This window comes from Heliangelus exortis, chromosome 11 (assembly GCF_036169615.1).
Source record: "Heliangelus exortis chromosome 11, bHelExo1.hap1, whole genome shotgun sequence".
In the NCBI taxonomy this organism is placed as follows: domain Eukaryota; kingdom Metazoa; phylum Chordata; class Aves; order Apodiformes; family Trochilidae; genus Heliangelus; species Heliangelus exortis.
In genome coordinates, this window is record NC_092432.1 from 7035256 (window position 1) to 7057547 (window position 22292).

At 42.3% G+C, this 22292-nt stretch overlaps 1 protein-coding gene across 2 annotated transcripts in view; it reads left to right on the plus strand.

Annotated features, from left to right (window-relative positions):
- Positions 1 to 300: 300 nt before the first annotated feature.
- The window catches only part of AGBL1 (AGBL carboxypeptidase 1), a 272982-nt gene continuing 250990 nt past the window's right edge, over positions 301 to 22292 (plus strand). The window contains exons 1-5 of one of the 2 annotated variants that reach the window (XM_071754302.1): positions 301 to 473; positions 17857 to 17920; positions 18489 to 18635; positions 18978 to 19109; positions 21473 to 21566. In XM_071754302.1, the coding sequence (XP_071610403.1) occupies positions 423 to 473; positions 17857 to 17920; positions 18489 to 18635; positions 18978 to 19109; positions 21473 to 21566 (488 nt within the window). In that variant the 5' untranslated portion in view covers positions 301 to 422. Of the gene's footprint in view, positions 474 to 17342; positions 17478 to 17856; positions 17921 to 18488; positions 18636 to 18977; positions 19110 to 21472; positions 21567 to 22292 lie in introns of those variants that run through there. The other variant, XM_071754304.1, reaches the window with a different exon arrangement.

A 22292-nucleotide genomic window follows, 5' to 3' on the forward strand; every position in this document is an offset into this window, starting at 1 on the left:
AGGTCAGCTGGGAATGCCTGTCAGGCAGCCAGCATGCTCCCTCCCTTCTCCCTGGCTTTCTTTTGAGGTTTGTAGCTCTTCTGCTTTCTTGTTGCTATTGCCACCCTCCCCACACTCTCCCAGCCACACACCAAGCACCCAGACCTTTCCTGAGCACTTTCCTTAATCCCCGGGATTCTTTATATAGGAATTAATCTTCCCGTCACAGTGAGAGAGCTTGGAGGGAGGGGGTACATTTATCTCTCCTGCTGAGGTCTAGAGTTGCATTGCTGTGATTATTGGTGGTAGCAGTGTGCATGTGTCTGGGGATCTGTGTTTAGCTTCTTCGTTTCTTAAACGGCACAGGGGCAGAAGCAAGGCAAGTTGGCAGCTTTGCTTTATTGTGTCTGCTGCTGGAAAAGGGAGTGTGAGTGGGGAGCAGCATGGCAGAACAAGAAGCCAGTGGCTTGCAAGTCCTTCTCTCCACCCTCCAGGTAAGAACAGCTTGAACTAATGAGAGGCGCTTGGGCTTGTTTTCCTCTTTAATTCACCAGCCGTGACTTGTTGAGCCGAGGTGGTTTTGTTCGAGCTCCCCGCTGGTTTGTCTCTAAAAGCATCAGTGTGCCCGAGTCCTGACCTGCACCTCCCACCCTAAAAAAGCCTTTATGAAATGAAGTTTCCCTCTCCGGAGATGAGCGCTGGCGATTACTGCTATGCATCAATCACCAGGTCCTGTCTCAGGGCAGAGCCGTGGCACCCAAGCTCTTGCTGCATTCGTCGGGGGAGTGGGGTTGAGGACTCGGCTGCTTTACAATGAATGGGACCTGACAGCTCCGTCAGGCTGAGAGCTAGGAAAGCCCCTGCAGTGCACACTGCGCCTTCGAGGGCTAAGTAAAAGGATCTGCCTGGAAGCAGCAGGTTCCTTCCTGTCAAGTTGGCTTCAGCAGGGATTCCTAAACTCTCCTGGTGATGTGACAAAAACTCTTGTGGATGAGACTGGTGAGGCACTGGCCTTGGGTGTGCTCAGTAAATCCTTCCAAGGAGCAGAGGGGAAGGGAAGCATCCTGGTGGGGAATCATGTGTGTTGGGCAAGTTCAGCCTTGGGAGGAAGGAGAGGTATCTCTTCCTCTGCCTGTAGGTAGCCCCCTTGGGTCTGTTTTCCACTGCATCAATGTGCTCCTCCTGGTCTTAAAGGAGATGTCAAAGCTGAAGCATGAGCTACCCTATGAAATGTGTGTTTTGGGATGGAGCCTGTGCTTTCACGACACATTGTTTTGTCATGAGGGGTGGGCGTTGCTTTGCCAGAAGAAGCTCCATGCATAAAAAGCAGCTTTTTAGATGGCAATGTTGAAGTGATACTTGTCTGTGTTTCTCAGGTGCCTTGAGTCCCTGTGTGCGTCCCAAGGCGATGGGAATTTGACATCTGAGCAGCATTCTCTGACTCCTTTGTGTGTTAACAAAACCTGGTGTATTGCAGCAGCAGAAAATGAGGGCTAGAGTGCATAAAACAGTCTTACCCTCTTGGATGAGCTCAGGGATTCATGCCTCTTAGCCCTGTGTCTTGGAGAGTTTCTGTGATGAGCCACAGCTGTGTAGAGAAGGTTAAAAACGATCCCTGAAATATGGCTTCAGACCAGAGTTGTGGGAGCTGATGAACCTCGGCATTTTTATCCAAACTTCTGTTACTGTCAGCAACTTCAATTTCTCATAGCATTGTTAAACCCTGGTTTGGCTTCTGGCACCTTGTGGTGGTGAGTTCTGAAGGTAAAGAGGCACACTGAAGAAAATTGTCCTGATTTCTTATTTTGTTCAGAGCGTAACTTGCTTGCCCTATGCTCTCACGGATTATTTAATGTATATTGTGTACTAGATAATGTTTTTGGATATACTCAAGTTAAAGTCCTCTCCTGATTACTTTGTATAATTGAAACCTGAGTGTCCATCTCCTGGGTTTTTTCTTAATGCTCTCTAACATTAACTATCCTTGTGCTCTGCATAATCTGGACACAGCCCAGGAACTAATTGGAAGCTGTAGCTTAAAATCAGGCATGCAATTCATTGACACCACTATGTGGATAGCTAGACTAGAAATAACTAGGGATGCTGCAGGTGAAATTGGTGACATGGGTAAAGTCAAGGTGGCACAGCATTTATCCTCAATATTATGAAATTTATCCTTGATGTGAGACTCTGGTTTCCAAAAATGATTTATTCACTTAAAGAAAAGCAAAAAACTTTATTACATCTTTGATTTTTTGCTGATGACAACTAAAATTCTGGTATGTTTCTATTTTCTTCCTTCCCCTGCCAAAGAATTACCAGCATGATCCTTCAACGCCAGCACCTATCTCTGCTACAAAAATCTGGTGGTAAGAGACCTTTACTTGACACAGTTGAAAAATACTGCCCTGGGAAATTATAACTTCTGCTGATGATTGCATTTGCTGATAACATCTCTATACACTTTATTTTCTGCAACAGCTCTCCAAGACATGGTTGCTTTGTTTTTGTGTTCCACTGGATTGTCAGTGCTGGTTCATATTCTTTTTTGGGCATGAAGAACATATATGCTGCATACAACAGGATACTCTTCGGGGTATTTCTGTATAGTTTGCTTCTCTGTTAGCACATGATGTTGCTTTGTATTCAGAAATCTTTCAAGTGAAGAATGAGGCAACAGTTGGTCACCAAGCCACTCTTAATGAGCTTCAGAATAAAAGCATCCCTTCTCCTTCATTCACTCACACGAGGTTAAATTTCTACCTCTCACTTCCAAGCTCTGGCACAGATTATTCTCAGTTGGAGTAATGTCCCCATCTGAGTTTGGGTCTATCTCCTTCAGCCAAGGCAATGATCTACCCCATCTCCTCCTGGCATAGGCTCTTTTACTCATCCTCTCACAAAGACTCTTCTACTCTCACAGCCTGGCTTTGGAAAGGATGGTTTCATGCAGAACAAAACCAGAACACTCTGCACTTTGTAATTGAACTTTTGCTCTAGTCAAGGAAAGATACACATCTGGCTTCTGAGTTCTTCAAAACTGTTTCCAGTGCAATGAAGGAGCACGATGCTCCAAAGACAGCTCAACCCCCTGGTAGTACAATGTGTTACAGATGTTCTGAAAAGTGACAAGGTGAAAAGCAAAAACCGCTTTCAAACTGCAACTTCATTTTGTCACCAAAATGTCACTGCAGGGAAAATGTGACATTTCAGATCTCCAGGTAAAAAGTGCTTCTTTGCTTACAAGGTACAGCTTTAAAATGTGAATTTCTATTTTAAGATAAACCTCTCTCTGTGTCACAGGTTTTGTGTCAGTGTGGCAGAGCTGAGCTCTTAGGAATTCATTGTAGTTTTTCATTGTGCTTCTAACTCTTACACTCTCAGGTCTCTCTTCTTGACTCTTCCCCTCCAGCATGCTCCTGCAATTAGCAGTTCTCATCCCTCTGCCTTGGATAATGTTACCTCATTGTGTTCCCATCTCTTACTGAATGACCTCAACCTCCTCATCTCACACCCAGGTCTGTTCTGTCTTTGGTACATGGCCTCTTAAGTACCTGGACCAAAGCTGGGTTTGTTACTGCTCTTCATTCCCTGGACACAGCACAGAACAGAGAAACATCCTCCCATCGACAGTTTATGACCAGGGGAAGAAACTTGGCATCCCATTTTGTAGGCAGCCTCCCTAGTGCAAAGTCCCAGAGAGACTTGGGATTAGGTCTCTTGTTCATTTTGATGCTAGGAGGGGAGGTATCTGGGTGTTGGTTGAAACCAAGTTTTAGTTGCTAGGCAGAACAATGGAAAATTTAATCCAGCATCTTTCATTGTGTCCCAGACTACTGAATCCTTTGAGGATGCAGAACATCCTGGTTCTACTGCTGGTCCTCTTTTCATGGGTCAGCTAAACGACTCTTCCTCACCTTTCTCCCAACTCGCTTGCCAGGCCTAGGTGTGAGCCTGCCTTGCTTACCCCTGAACATCTCCTTATGCCATGGCAGTGTACATTGTGTTGCCTGAGGAGTCCCAGATTTCCTCTTGGCTCTCAGCATGGCTTTCACATGCTTCCCAAAGCCACAGTCCCTGTGCACGTATTCTGCAAAGCTGGCAACCCCTGGGGCTGTTGGCAGATCTTTGGCTCCAACTTTGGCCTACGATGTTGAACAGCACAGGCTCCAAAATGCTCCAGTTCAAAAGGAAAGAGGTGAAAATCTTACGTATCAATGGAAGTCAGTGTTTGTGTAAAGAGATTTCTCTCTGAATAGCTGTGGTGCCCAGCAGGGAACAGGCATGGGATCCTGTGTTTGCTAACGAACCTCTTTGCTACCTTGTGCTGCTGCTTTGGAGCTGCTTTGCTGGCTGGCTGACAAGGCAGTTCTATTGTTATCCTAAAGACAAGTGAGGAGATAGCGATGCTGCTCCAGTGACAATGAATAGAAATGCATTTTGTATTTGTCTCCTCCACATCCTTGCACTAATTCTGTCAGCAGAGCTGTGGAGATTCCTGTCTTTGAGCAAAAGAGATGCAAAAAATCCTAGGAACCGCTCAGCAGCTCAGCAAGCAGAGTTTGGGCTGGTTTGGGCTGGGGATGGAGGAGCTCAAATTTTGGATCTGTGTTTTTGGGTGGCAGCTTGGCAGGCATGACTTAGTGGAATAGCCTTAGAGGAAAGAAAATTCAACTCAAAAGCAGATGGCCATTTTTATGCAGCTCATTAACTGAGTTTTACTGAGATTGTTGTACCTAAAGTGAACAGCAGCGGGCTTGGTGTTCTCCTACTAATTACAAAAAATATTGTAGCTTTGGAGCAGCAAAAGCTGTGCAGTTATGGCAGTTAGATACTTGGATAATGTACGGTTCAAGGGGAAACTTTTGATGGGGAATCACTGTGTGCTCCAGCAGCACTTTCCCATCCTTACTGCTGATGCTACTTAGGCTGCATGAGGCTGTTTTCTGCTTTAACTCTTAATAATAATAACATATATATATATATGTATATAATAATTCTCTGCAAACAGTCATATAGAGAAAGTCCATATTCCCACACCAACTTTTAGGGGCACTGCTGATTCCTCCCATCTTAGCTGCCATCTCCTTCCTGTCCAAGGAGAACCTAAAGGTGACCCAGTGGTCATCACTGTAGTTCACTGCTAAGCAAGAGAGAAGGCCAGGATCCATGCATTAATCCCAAATTCCTGCCAGGTTATGGAAAAAAATAGGTTTGGCATTCTTGTGAATCAGCACAAAACACTAAAATGCTTTGGAGGAAGTTGAGGCACATCTTGGACCCTGCTGAAACCCTTCCACCAGCTGAGCCAGGACCAGAATTTCACTCTGTCCCCAGGCTGGCTGCAGCTGTTTCTCTCAGTACTCTGCCAGCTCCTTTGAAAATGTCTCCAGTTGGGCTTTCCAGAATTTCCTTCTACTCATTAGTGAGAATTCAGGACCTCGGGTGCAAAATGTACCCAGAGCAATAGCTATGGCTGGGCTGAGCGAAAAAAGTGTGTTGCAATCAGTCTGAGCAGGGCTTTCTGTGTCAAAAAAAAGAAAGTGGGGTTCATTCTGTGTCCTGGCATCCTTCACCCATGCCCTGGCTGGCCTGTGCTTTGAGGACAAAAGATTGTGTTATGAATGTGTGCATTTCTCACTTGCTACAGAAATGCAAATGTGACAAGATAGCCACGTTGCTTAAGTCAGTTGAATACAGATCTGGAGAAATGGATTATAATAACCCTCTGCATCTGAGATGATAATGTGTAAAATGGCTAATAATCCCTCCATGCCACACATTAGTTCTTGAGAAAATGGGCAATGAACATTGGAAAAAATCCCCTGAAGTTCTTGTGACAACACAGTAAAAAAACCCCAAGTAGTAAATTAATGCTTTGTTTCCAGTGCAGGGTTTGGATTCTGCAAAATAAATAATGCACAGAACCACATGCTAAATGATGAGGACAAAAATCTATATGGGGAGATTTTCCAGGCAGCAGACATTGCTCATTCTGAGGCAGAGTTTTTGTGAAATAATTTGTCATGAAATTAGAATATGCAGTTAGTCCAGGAAGGCAAATGAAATGACATGAACACTTTAAAACTGGTGCTTCTTAGCTGTTGAGGGCCTGACTTTGCACTCATGGGCAGCCTGTTTAACTTAACCAATTTGCTGTAATATTTCAGCCCATTATACCATGTCCAGTAGCTTTGTACTGTGGGGTTTTTTTGGGTGGTTTTTTTGTGGGTTTTCTTTTTTTTTTTATTTGGATGGTTGATTTTGGTTTTTTTTTTTGTATGACTGCTGCATTAGAAAGACAAACACATCAGGAACCTACATTTTGTAAGGAGGTATGTGTGTTTATTTAAAATGCTTATCTTTTGCATACAGTATAAAATATTTTCAAATGCATCTGCTTATCTATTTGTAAGTCAGGGATAATTATTTGTGGTTATCTAGCTTCCATAGGTGTTTTGTATGCTGACAGTTATAAATTTCTATTACATTAATATTTGTATGTCAATGGAAAATTTACTTTTATCAGGCTTCAATAATTTCCCTCTGTGAAATACATGAAAACAGATGTATTCATACAGAGAGGTGTTTGCTTGAATATATCATGCTTGTGTTTATTTGTACAGCATAATCTTATTTGCAGTGTATTATGCTGCATTTTGTTGTGGAAGCTCACATCTTTTCAGCACAGTTTTTGGTCTGATACGTTGGTTTAGTCAGGCTTTATCTATAATATCTTTATCTATAATAGAAAAAAAAAGTCTGGTAGAAAATATCTTCATGGACATATTTGAATCAAAATATATTACATTACATTTAGCAAAAAGCACAAGAAAGTTTACTTACTTTGAAAAATGTGTGAGATGATAATTGTTAAATTCAGCAGTATCTACTGACACCAGCAAAGAGTTTACTGATTTGTGTTAACGGGAAGGAAGACCTTTCATAAATTTACCGAGATGGGGAGAGATTTTGTGTGGCTTGGTCTGGGATAGCAGGGTTGAAAATTGCTCCTGGAGTTGTTGCTATCACAGGGACACTGCTTCTAGGGCAACATTCCTGATGGTGCCAAGACAGGTAACATAGCACTTACCATCATCTCTCTGGTGCTGAAATTTGGGGTGGGGATGAGGGCCGTAACTCTGCAAGTGCCTCTCCTTCCAGAGGGCTCCAGGAGGCCCCAGTGCTGGTAGGTCATTGTGGAATGAGCCATGTTCCTGGGGAGGTGGCCCTGTTCTGTCTATGTTAGGGATGATGTGTGGCCACCTGAGAACTCAGGCTTTTGCTTTCTTTTTTTTTTTTTTTTGAAAACCCTAAATCCACAGACATACCATGCCCCCACATAAGTCACTGGGCTCTGCCAGCTTCCAGCCCTGTGACTATGTTGTTCTCGCCCAGCCAGGATATAATTTAATTCCCTGTTGCCTTTTCTGTTCTTTTAATAATCACTTGTCTCACAAACAGTCTGCCTGCACCTGTTTGCTTACAGGGCCATAGGATGGAAGTGCTGATCCATGAGATGTGGCTGTTCCACGTGCTGGCCTTAAGACAAAAAAAAAAAAAACCAAAAAACAAAAACCTGTTTTTTTCAACTTCTTGAAAACTTGACCTGAATATAGTCTGGCTGAATTCTTTGAAGATTCAAATCTTCAAAAGTTGGATAGTATTTTGTCTTTTCATACAGGGAAATCAATTCATCTTAGTACAATTTAGGGAAGGAAAGTCTAATGTGATAAAGAATACTCCTTAAAATAAGGGAAACGCAGTTATTCTCTCCCCAGGTTGATGGAGACATATCGTTGGTATTCGTGACTTGTTTCTTTTTTATCTGTTGTGCTCTTATGGCCTTTGTATTACTTGGTGGAGACCTATCATATTATAAAGAGATCAAGGTGTTGTAAATCAAGAATTTGTCATTAATTTCCTAAAATATCTTCAAGAAAGGATAAAGGTAACACCATAGAGATTCTTCTGCCTACAGGTGCTACTAAGCTACAAATAATAATAATAAAAATGCCCTAGACCAGCTATTGATTTACAGAGGAAATTCCATGGGCAAAAGTAAACCTCATTCCCCTAAGGGATTTAGAGAACAAGTGGAATTAATGAGAACAAAAAAATTTTCATGACGATTCTTATTAGAAAAGTGAACAATTTTGACACAAGTCCTGTGGGAGAAATAACTGCTCTACCAAAAAAAATGTGGCTTTTTTTTTTTCTCCCTTTCAACAGGGATACTTTGAAACCAAACCATCTATTTCTGATGCTGGAGCCATGGATGCTCCATAGCATTGTACTTTACTACAGTCAGTGTCTGTGAAGCCTTTTATGTACATTAATTTTTGGTGTAATTTACATTATTCCCACTGGCCCTGATGGGAATCTGATCCCTGTGGTAAACAGACAAATTCTTGTGCTCTGGGTCCATCTGCTCCACGGCACTCTGTGCTGCTTATTCCCTTCTTTTCAAAAGTGACAATGATGGCATCGTGGCAGATAAAGCAGGAGCCCTGGAATTTATTTTAGGGCTGTTACAAACTCCCTCAGACTCAATGTCTGAGCCTCCTAGGTTTCTCCATTCAGTCAATAAATGGAGATAACACTCACTGTCAAGTTAGAGCAAAGGAAGTCTGAGTTCAGATTGTTTCCCAAATTAAAGGGTGAAACAACCAGCTCCAGGAACAGACAACACTCGGGCAGCCTGGACAAAATCAGTGCAATGCCTGTTGTCCTCTGCCATCCTCTGTAAGGGATTACTGCTGAAAGGCCAAACAGTGGATTTACAGTGAAGGTAAAGTTGACCCTCCATTTTCTTCAGGATTAACCTGGCAAGCAGGAGCATGACAGGGAGAGAAAGAAATCCTTCCCTTAGCAGTCTGCTTGGCATGGTGAATGCCCACCTGTCTGTGCTGCAAAGGAGAGGAGGAGGGAGAATGGTCCACCTGACCTTTCCCTATGATTAAAATGCTGATCTGCTGAAGTCACAGGGACAAACTGAACTGTACCTTTTGACCCTCTATTTTTCCAGTAATAAATCAGCACCATCCTTATGAAGACAATTTCTGGAGGGGCTAGGATAAAGCAGTACTATTGCCCTGATTTATCTGGCCTCCTATCTGGGGAAATGTCTTCCATCTGAGTGGCCTCTTGCCCCATGTTGAAGTTCTGCAAGTGGGGGAAAGCTGGAGATGACCTGAGAGAATATGTGCTTGGGTCTGTTTTCCTTTGATAATCTCTCTTCCAACAGGGATGAAGTCATTTGATCTCCCCATAAAGCACAGGGATTTCAAGGGGACAGCTGGAAGCAGAGATGCATTAAAACTCCTTGCTCTCTGAGATGAAAATCATGCTTATTAGTGGTTTGTTTAAAAAGCTTGGGCAGGAGCAGCTGTATCTCACTGATTGCAAACTGGAGTTTTGCCTAAAAGGTGTTTGTCTGAGTAGCTGGCTGATCAAACAGATGGAAATCCTCATAGCTGAGTTTCACTCCTATGTCTTAACAAAGCTTGTAGAACACTGCTACACCAACAGGTCTCCTTGAGGACACGATGAAACAAAATAGGACACAACAACTACTTTTTGGTGGTCTCTCCATGCTGGCAGTGGATGCAAGCCAAAGATCAGCCCACCATGACATCAAGACTTCATTTGTTCACATCTTGGTAGGACATGTGGAGAGATGTCTCCACGTGTCCTGTGTCTCCATGTCTCAGGAGACATGGCCTGTGGAGTATGCTTTGGTGATGTCCCCAAGGCCACAGCAAGGGCTGAAGTTTGCTCTGTTGCAGGAGCACCCAAGTCTTGTTGCACTGGGAAAGGCATCAGCATCAGTAAAAGCTGATATTCAGCTCTACATTTGCAGTGTCCCTGTTTTACATTACTCTGGATCTCAGGGGCCTCTGTTAGGACAGTGAGCTCGTATTTTTACTCTTGTCACATTATCCTGGGACAGAAATGTGGTGGTGGGCTCATTCACTGAGCCAATAATGTGTCTTTTGGCTTGACTGACCAGCACTTAATTTGCAAGTGTTTCCGAGCTACCGAACTTAACTAACAAGGGCTAAACAAAGCCCCCAACATGTCTTTGTTTAGTATGATGCCATTGGCTTGCCACTGCTGCGTGCCTTGCATGGCGTGGGTGTAGACTAAAGACAATAAAAAGCTTTATTATCTTCTGGATGGAAAATGACATACCTCTGTCATACCTTTTAAAACCTTGGCAGCCTTTTCAGAGAGCTGAGGGCTTTGCTTTTAGGAGATTACTGTTTAAATCTAGATGGATGGGTCTCAGAAATTCAGTGAGACAAATATTCTGCTTTACATTACTAGTAGTAATACTTTGAATCATTAGAATTTCAAAAGAGTTTGCTATTCATTATGGGTGCCGAGTTCAGTTTGTTGTTTGATTTTTCACTTAGACGGGATGGCAAAAATAGGTTCATCATTTTCACTTCCAGGTCCTATCTCTTAAGAAAATAAAATGTGACTAACAATAGGTATTAGTGGTTTGTCTCCACTACCCATACCTCAGTCATCATTATTAAGTGTTGATTGATAAATGACATTTTCATGGCTGTTCCAGAAAGCACTTTTGAAAGTGGAGCAGACTGACACTTCAGTCCTTCCTTTTCTTAAGATAAGTGTCCTTGTGTTTTCCTAAACCAGAATGTACCTTTCAGTGATCCTTCTCTTCAGCCTGCAAAAGCTGATGTCAGACTAATGTGTAGCAAATTGGAATGTGAGCACTGGAACACAGCATTATCCTAGGCAAGTGCCAGGATAGACTGAGAAGACACAGGGACTCCTGTGGCTTTATCATGCTCGGCCCAAGCAGGAAAATCACAGAAGAGTCAAGGATAGCAGCAGCTTCATTATTTTTATTTTTTTTAATTATTACTTCCACATGCACATACCTACATTTGCTATAGTATTCATAATCTATGGGTTTATTTAAAAGCAAGAGAAGTTCGAAGAATCTTCCAGACTCACTTGAACTTTGAGAAATGCCATTGCCTGAAAAAAACTTTCTTCATTCCCAAATGTGCTGTTGCTGTGAAAGACAGAATGTTCTCTGGGTTGACACCCATAAAAATCTCACAACGAGAAGGTAGCATGGTTCATGGTGCTCTTTTGTCATTAGCAGAAAACTGCTGCTGAAATGAAAAACCACATCCCTACCTATTAAGTTTGGATGGCAGTTGTGTTAAGTAAGTGCAACAGAGTGGCATTTGAATGAAACATGAATATTTTAAAATAGCTCAGTAACAGCTAAAGTAATACAAAATATAGGAATAAATCCAGGAAACAGCAGTAAACAGTAGCTGCTAAAATGCATACAGAGACCATTGTGCGAGAATGTTTAATGCCTTATAGAAAATTATTCAGAGTGGGAAAGACATATGCAAGGTAATTTTGGCATTAAAATAAAAATTGATTAGAAAGGGGAAAAAAGTGAACAATATAATATTAATTCCAGTCAAAGTCTTTAATTGTCATAGGTAACTTATTGTGAAATAAGAGATTTTATCTGCAGTAGAAATTACAGAAAGAACATTAGAAATATTCAAAGGGAAGTCTAAAAGCCTTTTGCTGAATATCATGTGTTTTGATTTATCTCAAAGTTTCCTCATTCTTTTAACACTTCCAATTTGACAGAAGCATTTTAAGGTTATATAATAATGTGTATTACCACTGGTTCTGCATAATAAAGTAATTGCTCTATTAGAGATGCATTAGTGAGAGAAGCAAGTGACACCAAGAAACTTTATATCAAAAACAACTTCTGCACAAGGACAATCTTTTATTTGAGAACATAGAGACAACTTTGGCATGAAAAAAAAAGGGGAAAAAAAAAAAGCAGTTTACTTTGCCAACAGTATCCTATACATTGCAGTGTATCAGGGCATAATTTCTGCAGATACCTGAATGAGAGTACATTTTATTGGAGTGACACAGACATGATGAACAATCTTACTCTGAAGTAACTTGGAGTCTTCTTGACTCAGCAGGTGAAACATCCTTTGGAAAAGTAGAGTAGGTGCTTAGAGTAGGTACTTCATAATTCCTTTTTGCTTGAGTTAAACGTAACATCTCCCTTGTCATTGGGGACAAGGAGGAATTGCTTCCTAATTAGGGCTAGGACCCTACTCATCACTAGGGTGGTGAGTAACCCTTTCTTCTCCCAGTCTGGCAATAGGATTCCTTGTAGGGGATTTCTTTTTCTGCCTCACTTCTGGGAAGCTGGGAGGAGAAAACTGATCTCAGAGATGGAAATCTTTGAAAAAAAAAATAAAAAAATCAAAGTGTGTGATTGAGAGCTATCATACTTCTGTGTAGACTGTTTCTGCTTTATTTTGTTGGAATACTTGTCCAGGCTCTCCCACCAATCCTTTTAGGTACTGATAAATAGAATTTCCCACCACAGAGTGATACTTCCTACCAGGAAAATAAGCAATAATTAATCTGATCTTCTTGATGAGGGATGCAGTAGGGCAGGTGTTAATGAATATTTGTGAAGAAATGTGTGATCCTGTGATGAAAGGTATTATGTTAGTGCAATTTATTGCATTAAATATAGCAAGATTCCTTGGCACAGATGATTTCCACCATGTTATTCACCAAGTTATTTTGGCTAGAGATCAGCTCATGCCAAGATGTTGCATCTCAACACCTTCAATGTTTTGAAGACCTTCAGATCTAGGTTTGGAATTTGCCCATCTCTGCCTTGAAGCTGCTCAGTCCCACAGTGTAGCATTTGTCCTTTGAGAAGTCCTGAAGCTCAATGAATAGGAGCAGAGCTCTGTACAACAGCATGTTAGAAGTTGCTGTTGAGGCACTACTTCTGCACAGCTTATCTGGATGAACCATTCATCGTGAAGGCTGTGTAAGCATTACACCCTGAAGTGATCTGATGTGTTTTTGAAAAAAAAAATAAAATTGCAGGTTATCACACCTAACTGCAATAAAGGATGAGAGAAATCTATGCTTTCAGGTTATCCAGACTATGAAAAAAGCCACCCACCTGGTTGCAGCAGAGAAGGGGACCTTTTTCTATGAGTATTTGCTATATTCCCTGCTATAAAATCCAGAACAACTGCTTTGGCCTGATGCATAGATTGTGGCATGGTGTTAAACATCATCAGGAATGAAAACGGCTGTTGCTTGGGTGAATAGGGTGCTATCCATGCCTCACAGGGGCTCAGAGGAGCCAGCGACAGGATTCATCTCTAAGGCTTGGGAAGAGGAGCAAGAACTTGTTGGACCACGTGTCTTGTTCTGGGAGGCCCCTTGGCCATCCCACGTACAGTTCAAAGGCTACCTGATCCCACACAGCTGTGAACGCCTTTCTTGGAGGATTAAAGAGGTCACTTAGGACACTGCCCAAGCAGCAAGGTCCTCCTCTCTGAGTCTTTAAATAGCCCCTTTCCCCTTCTATCTCTCCTTTGAGTTTCCTGGCTTGCTCAGGCCTCTATGACTCCTCAGCAGAACAAAGCCAGATTTGACTAAAGAAATGCATGTCCTGTATGACAGAGGATGATGGTGTCTGTGGTGGGGCTAAGGAATATTCTGTGGGTGTTTAGGGAGAAGGGGCAACAGGATAATAATTATTAGGATCTTCCTGAAGCTAGATGATGGCCATATTGTAGCAAAGTGCTCCAGTAGTAACAAAGTTCAGGCTGTAAGCACTTTAATTTCAATATTCCCATATTCTGAGGTTGCCTAGTAAAATTTCAGAGATCCCTGAACCTTTCTTCTTGGATATAATGATTTTTTTTTCCCCTAATCATCTGTGTATTCAATACTGTTGATAATAACCTCCTGACAAGAAGAGACCCCAGTGAGCTGCCTGAATATTGAGGCTGACGATGGGAGCACAGAGACTCGAAACCCTCCAAGGCATTTTCCTCTCTTATTGGTGAATTTTTAGCTTCTCTTAAATTAGAAAAAGCAATTTACTCTGATAAGGCACAGAATGTAAGACACTGAGCCTGGTTTAGCAGTCATTGTCAGGCTGCCTAGTCAGCTGAGGGAAGAAGACATCCAGCTGGCAAATCCCTAATGCCAGCGGTGAGCGGCTCTGCCCGGCAGTTGTGTCTGGGACGCCGCTGGCAGCAGAACATCAAGAGGAAGCTCCCTGATTTAAAGCATTAATATATTTATTAGCAGCCCAACAATTTCTAGAGGTTTCAGAAGAGAGGGAGGGCTAGCACTGCTCATCCTCTACCCTAGTCTTGATTTTAGGTAGTATTTATTTTTCACCAGGATTTCTCCTCAGCAGGGTTTTGACTTCAGAGAGTGAGAAGTCTTGCTTGCAGATGCATGTCTCATTACACAGACAGTTAGGCTTCTGACTGCTGCTATTTGTGTGAGTGAATTTATTTAGGGTAAGGAAAGAAGGATATGTTTTGAACACGTCAAATCCTGCTTCCCTTTTTAGAAGCAGGCTATTTAAAAAGAAACAAACTAACAAACCACCCAACAAAACCTGGAACCTAGACACCTGATTTCTCAGTCTCTTGGGAAAAAAAAACCTGGTGTAGAAGTTTGATAGCCCGGTGCAGCAATAACATTGCTTTAAAAATAGACCTCATTTAGTTGTTTTTTTGTTTTGTTTTCCCTAAGCAATTGTTCAGCTTGGTGAGACTATGTCCCACATTTAAATTTATAGAAATACTGCTAGAAATCATTATATCTATTGTCTCGCAAGAGTGACTTCTTTAATCTTACATTTATATTTTTGTGAGTGGAATAGCAGCTCTGTACATCTTTTCCCAAATAAAATATTTATTGGTAAATATTGCACTGTACAAATTAATGCTGTTTGATTTTGTTCTGGGCATTCTCTTTTTTTTTTTTTTTTTTTTTTTTTTTTCAGCATTAATGCTTGAATTCCCAATAATCACTCTCAGTATTCTGCATGTCTCATTTGGAGACATACTTGCCTTTGGTCAAAAGACAGGAAAGTCCAAGAGCTACATAAAAGACAGAGACTATGGGAAGTCTTTGACTTAAAGGGGAACTGCATGAATAGCTGCTGTCCTTCAGGTGGGACAGGAAAAGAAAAACCCTCTGGTGGCTCTTCATAGCCTTTGGAAAATATCCTAGGAGACTCCTCTGTCAAAACAAGATTACCTGTTCCTGTGGCTTAGTTACAATTTTATAATCTTGTCTTCAGTAAATAACAGCTTGTCTTGGCATGTTCCCAGGAGCAGGACAAGGAGACAGAAACTCCTTCCCTGCTTAATGGTGCGTCAGCAAAATTACCCAAGCTGCTGGTCAGAGGGATCTTAGGATCAAGCTGTTGTCCTCCAAATCCAATGTCACTAAATAATCACTTGCTGCCTGTAATGTATCAATGGCTATGTGCTGGGATATATTTTTATTCCTGGCTTTCTCCATCCTCCTGCTGTTTATCTATGAGGAGCTTCAGCCAAGCTAACCAAAGCTCTGGTGTTTCGGGGATTAGTTCCCAGAAAAGCTCAGACAGGAACTATCAGCCAGGAGCTGATTAAATGCATCTGAACTCATCCCTGTGATACTCCTGGTTGGGTGAGAAAAACAGCAAGCATTGCTGAGGTAAAGCTTAGATCAGAGGCTGTGTCCAAAAAGTACAGCAGTGCTTGATATTTCAAGTAATGTTTTTTGCTACTTTAGCCTTTGCCTGGCTTGCAAGCTGTGAAAGACAGCTATAGGCTGCTCATAATAGGTAACAATTTGGCTCTGACTTGAAATCCTTTCAGTGAAATCCTGCAGGAGGATGGTGATTTTCTAATCTAACTTGAGCCTCTGGGAACTTTCCTGTTCTCTCATTCCACCCATATACCATGAATGCATCTTCATTAGTCCATGTGCATATAGATGTTGTATCTAGCATCCATAAGCACAGGAAGTAATGGAAAATATTTTGCAAGAGCAATTCTGCTTCTCTCCTCTCTTTACTTATGGTTTGTTCTTGAACCACCAAACATATCTTTCAATAAAAATAACTAATGTGTTTATTTTAACCAGAGCTGGGAAAGTAATTTGCATTAAAGAAATTATTCATCTTTTTTAGATCAGGCACAAGTTGTGATTTTCTCATTTGTACTTAATGTTCAAAAAGATTTAGTGAATATTTTTTATGAATGAATTTATTGGCAATTCATCCACAAACAGTTCAGTAAGGGTGTTAATTTAAATAATTCTAATAGATTTCAGTTTCCAAACTTCTTTGATTTTGAAAATCTTAAGCTAATTAGGCAGAATCCAAGCTGTTTCTTTTCAACAGGCAACTTGCCATCTTGTAAGACAACAGCAACTTTAGGGTTTTTTTCTGTGCTGTCTTGCTATTATAAATTAAAGCTGTGTTTTTCTGCAATATCCTGTATTATTCAGAGGTGCCACTACTGCCAGTAGAACATATATTAGAATTTGTAGTGGGACTGGGTTTTATCCACTGTTTCAACAAACACACAAACTATCCAGTTCCCTCACTAGTGTGCTGTAGGAAGGGGAACAGTGGGGCACCAACACAGTCAGAATTTTACTGTTGAAATATCAAGAATAAATGCTCGGATAAAATATTTGGCACTAACATCCACCTCTAATTTTCATATTTTAAAGGTTGATCTTTCATGTCCCCTCAAGTTCTTTGTTCTCCCAAGCCCCCGGATAAAGAGCACAGAAAGTCAGAGGATATCTTATGTCATCACTATTTGTGTTAATGGCTTAGGAAACCCACAATCCAATCAGTTAAAATAAACAACCAAGTGTAATAGGAGCATAAATCAATGAAGACTTCATTACTGAAACCTTAATGTGTAATCCATCCACCTACAGAGGAAAGGGATACTGAGAGGCAGCAAGGCAAAACCAGAGGACAATCTGATTTAGGCAACCCTGAATTTTAAAAAGGGTGCTGAGAACCTCTTCCTGGAGTCAGTCCATTTGGTGGATACTTGTCACTTCTGAGAGAAGTGCCCCAGACTATTAGGTTGTTATGCTAAAAAATGCCAAGAAACCCTTGGGGAGAGAGCTCTCTTCTTTATTTGTTCTGCAATTGTAGGCAGACTTGAGACAGCTCTGGACTGCAGACCACTGAACAAGGACATGAATTAACAGGATTAACATGAAATAACACTATTCAGAACTGCTCTGACCCTGCTGCAGACTTGCCCCTCTGTGTGGTCCCTTGAGGCAGTAGCAGGAATCTGGACATCATCTCTAGGATGAGAGTGGCAATACTTGGTGAACCAAGAGTTACTGGATTTCATTAAAGCCAAATATTCTGTTTGTCTTGGCTTTGAAAGAAGCAGTAATCCTATCATAGCAAGCTTTTGATTTCAACACGGTTCATAAAAGGACTGAACTTTTATGTTCAGTGCAGAGATCTCTGCTTGTTGAGTTAATGTAGTAATGAACAGAAGCATCAGACTCTCTCTCCCTGGGCATAGGCCAGCTCTGACATGGGGATGAGACATGCTTTTTCTCATGGATTTTAGCTAACAACTGATGTAAAGGTGAGTCTGTAGAAAAGCTCTTGCCCTGAGTCTCCTGTTCCAGAAGTGATTCTCTGCTTATTTGTTCCAATCTGTCATCCTCACCTGGCTCCTGGTTTTCACAGAATCAGCCAGGTTGGAAAGCACCTCTGAGATCATCAAGTCCAACCCTTAATCCACTGCCACTGTGGTTCCCAGATCATGGCACTGAGTGCCACATCAGTCTCTTCTTAAAAACCAGGGACAGAGAATCCACCAATCCCCCTGGGCCGCCCATTCCAATGCCTCATCACCCTCTCAGTACAGAATTTTTTCCTAGCATCTAACCTAAACCTCCCCTGTGCAGCATGAAGTTCACTCTTCTGAACTGATCCCTACATTTACCATGTTTCCATTTCAGACCTCCTGTGACAAGGATGTCATCCTGAATATTCTCGGAGTCCTCACTAACCTGCTCCCTTTGGGTAAGGAAGCAAAGCTCTGCCCATGGGGGCAGAAATGGGGTCCTCAAACAGGTCAGAGAGTTCCCACCTGCATAAACTTGGCCAGGTGTTTGCAAGGTGAACAAAATGTGAATTGTACCTATAGATCAGCAGCCCTTGAGCTCAAAAAACTGAGCTTTTCCAGTAAGTTAAAGAAAAAACCAAAACAAATAACACCACAGAAATTCTCTCTCATTTTTAGTTTAAAATATGCCTGGGAGCATCTCTAGACTCTCAGAAAAGATCACTGAGCCTTCTGCTCCTTTGAAGTCTGATGATGTCTCTGCCTTCTCCTCTCTGCTGCATTTCAGTGCACAATGAAAAACTTCTGCAGGACCTGGGATAGTGAAGATAACCGCCAGAGGCAGCAGAGTGCTTGGTTTCACCAGGCAGCATCAGCCATGTCTCTGTGCCAGGCTCACCTGAGAGCCCTGCAGGGTCCTGCAAAGTCCCTTGGGTTTATAGCAATAAAACAGAGTTGGAAGGCCCTACAGGGTAAGGGTTTGCAATGGGCAGGGGTCCTCTGAGCAATCTTTCTTCTTTTCTTCAGGGACCAGCCGGAGGATTCACTACATGATCAGCAAGGGGGGCAGTGAGGCTCTGCTGCAGGCTTTGACCACCACTGCCCAGGCTGAGCCCCCTGACCACAGCACCCTCCTGCCCCTGCTTCAGCTGCTGGCCAGGGTTGGTCAACGAGGTACAGCAGTGGGGACATCTTGGGGGGGAGTGTTGGAGGCTGATGGGTAGCACCAGAAATAACCAGCGTTGAGATTGCACCTGAGGCAGCTGGGAGTTTATTCCATTTGCCTGCAACAGGTCAAGTTAAAGATTCTGGAACAAGGCAGGGAAGGGGCAGTGCATGTGTGAAGAACTGCTTCTTACACAGGTTTCTTCTGTCTTGGGTTGGCTTCGTGGCTGAAAGCCCACCCAGCAGAAATTCTGTTTTCCCTTACTGAAATCTTAAAATATGATTTCTCTTCGTTGGCTCAGTTTACAGCACTGACAAATCAATAGTTTGATTCTTATTTGCTTTTTACAGATAGGAAGTTTGGGCTAAAAGTGCAGAAAGCAGAAGCAACTGACATCATACTGAGCTTGGCAAGAAGGAATCTGGGCCACTACCTGCACCTCACCCACTGCCTCTGGGTCCTGAGGGTTTGTGCTTCTAATGGTGAGTGCCTGGATTTTCCTCCTTTCCTTTGTGTGAAATCCACCAGAGGTATTTTTTTCAGTCATGTCAGTGCACAAAAGCATCACTCCTGGTTAATGTTAGTGCCTGCACATACCATTAATATACTGAAGCAGGCACAAAACTATAGAAAAAAGTGCTCTCAAAGAGGTCTATAGAGCCTTTACAGTGTATTTCATCTGTGGGCTATGTAAGTAAAAGTGCTTTAGTGAAAAACATTCGTGGCAGTGATCTCCTATTGTAGAATATAGATAGTAAATTCCTTTGCTCTGAGACTTAAGTATCTATGCAGTTCCCATTACAATAATAGCCAAATGTCTCACCACTGTTGATTGTATTGATCCTCAGAGCTGCTCCTTTGGGGAGAAAAATATAGGTGTGGAGAAACAGAAGGAGAGAGAAATCAGTTAATCATTCAGGAGCCCTCAGGAAGTACATACTAGATTCTGGTCTTCTGTCTTCTTAACCCCCATCCCTATGCACTCCCCCAGCTTTTTTTGCTTGGCAGTGCCCTCATATTAAATGATTTAAGCAACTGGATTTCCAGTACATTCTCCTGGGATCATTACAGATTCAGACAGACTTTCAGTGCTGTAGCCCACTGATTTTGTCAGCAAAAAATTTCCCTTCGTTCACTCTAACCTCTCCTTCCCCAAATCCCTCACCTAGCAGATAATTCCTGACAACCATCCTGTCTGCAGGCTGCTGTGTGCATCAGAAGATTTAGCACTCCTGGCACCCAGCCCTGCAGGTCCCTTCTATCTGTACAGGAGTGAACTTCATGCACTGGGCTTTCTCAGGCAAGCAGCCAAATCTCAACATTCAACCTCTCTCTGCCTCTGACAAGCAATATTTGAAAGACTGAGTGTGACTGAAAATGCAGACAAAGCCAGGAGCTCCCTTTATTTGGGTTTCACAGCTGTGTAGTGACCCTATGCTGCCTTCAATCTGTAATGATGATCTACACCCTTCCCTGCTTTTCTACACCTGCAGTCACAATCCAGCTGCAGTCATAGTGAGTTTTAAGGATGCACACTGCAGCCTGTTCATGTCACACCCCAGAAGCCCCACTCTGCTCCTTTGCTGGAGCATCTCTGTTACTCTCCCAGTATCTCCTGTACTCTCCAGACCTGCTTCCTCCTTTCCCAAGTTACTTTGGCTCTGTGGGCTAGGTGACCCCACTGGGAAGATGCAGGGGAGGTTGAGTCTGTATGGATGTTGTACCAAACTAGGAGAGGACATGATCCCAACCTTAAAAAATAATTTTATGGTGTGGAACTATCCAGAAGCATATATAAAACTCTGAGAATATTTAGGTATGAAAGAAGAAAGATGAGTCCTTGTCACTACCTCATGCACCAGTTCTTTGCTCCAGATCACTCCCTTCACAGTCTCTGCCCCCACTGTGTGTGGCAGCCCATGTCCTGCTCTGGGGTAGGATGAATTCAAACAGCTTTGTCCACCACCCTGTGTCTAATGAATAAGCATGAAAATAGCTGGCAAGCCTTGGAAAGCTTTCCATCCCAGGACACCATCGCGGGGACAGGGTAGGTCTGCAGGAGATGATGGGCCCTCTGGCAGCTCTGTGCTGACCACTGGGAGGTATTTACAAACCAGACAAAACACAGCAGCAGGCAGGCAGGCAGCCAGATTTCCCTCTGGCTGCTCTTGATTACTGATCCTTTCACCCTGTTCACTTGCATTTAATATTTTAGGGCTGTGTTCATTGCTTCTTTATACAGAAAACCTGTCTTATGTGGGGAGGTCTGGCTAAGAACTTAGTTTATGCATTGGGCATTTTTGGAATCGATTGCAAAATCTATCTATAGAAGTTCTCAGTGTGTTAGCAAGAGAAGGATTAAAGGCAAAATTGACCTAGCTGAAATTAATCTGTATTCAGAATCACCTGTTGTAAAAAAGAATCCTACTTCTATACTGCTGAATAATAGCACAGAAAGAAAACTCTGACCTCTGTGCCTCTGTGAAATAAATCATCCTCATGGGGTTGCCTATGGGAAATGCAAGATGAATTTGAGCCCTGTCATTTTGCTGGGAGATGAGCCTATTAAACTATGAGTTATTCTCTGGGGAGTACAATATTTATAGGAAAAAGGGGCTTTGGGGAACTTGAGGAAGAGCTGCACAATTTGAGATCTGGTTTTGCATCTCATCTTGGTTGATCCACAGACATCTTATTGCTTCAGTTTCTGCATTTGTAAGTCCATCTAAGAGCCCAGAAAAATGTGGGGGCAGCTACTCCCTTGCCTACATCTCCCCTAAACACAGTTTTGCAGGCCATCTTCTTCAGATCTGATTGCTTTTCTCTTTTTTTTTTTTTGGCTTAGTTACCACAGGAACTACACTTGGAATCAATGGAGCCATGGAACTGCTTTTCAAAATCATCAGCCCCTACAGCAAGAGACACATCAGGACAGTCAGGTAGGCAGTAGCCTCAAGGGAATTCATCTTTCCAGGTCTTCAAGAAATAAAATTTTGGTTCCACTTGAAAAGGCAAAGAAATCAGAGACAGATGCACTATTTCCATTCACTTTAAACCTGCAGGATTTTTTAAGAGGAGAAATCGTTCCCTGACGGACACATTAATGCTGTGATTCATCAAATGATTCATGCTGGTGGCCATTTATTTGTGGTGTACCCTATGCAGGGGTGGCAGTTTGATTGCAGGGTATTGTCCTTCATTTCCCAGTCAGGACTGGATTTTGAGAAGCTTATGCTGGCAGCAGAAAAACTCCTTTTGCCTCCCCCTTAGCAAGAACCTCCTGACACTGGGGACAGGTACGGTGGAGTTGTGGCAGTGCTGCCTTGTCCTCCTTTTGAAGACACTGGTGACCAGGTCATTGTGATATTTTTGAAGTATGACAGTTACTACTAGTATTAATCAGGGTCTGGTTTTAAGCCCATCCCAAATATTTCAAATAGTTTTTTTCTGAAGACAGCAAGTCCATTTTATATCTCCATCTTAATGCTGAACATTAGTTCTCAAGTCGTCCATTCTGACCATGTCCTCAGATGCCTTTCAAGGCAAACTTTGTAATGTGGAAAACATTCACAGAAGGACATAGCCCATTTCTGTAGCATACTCATTACAAACAAGAGGAAGAATTTACTGCTCTAACCTGTGCCCACACACTCAACATTTGCTTA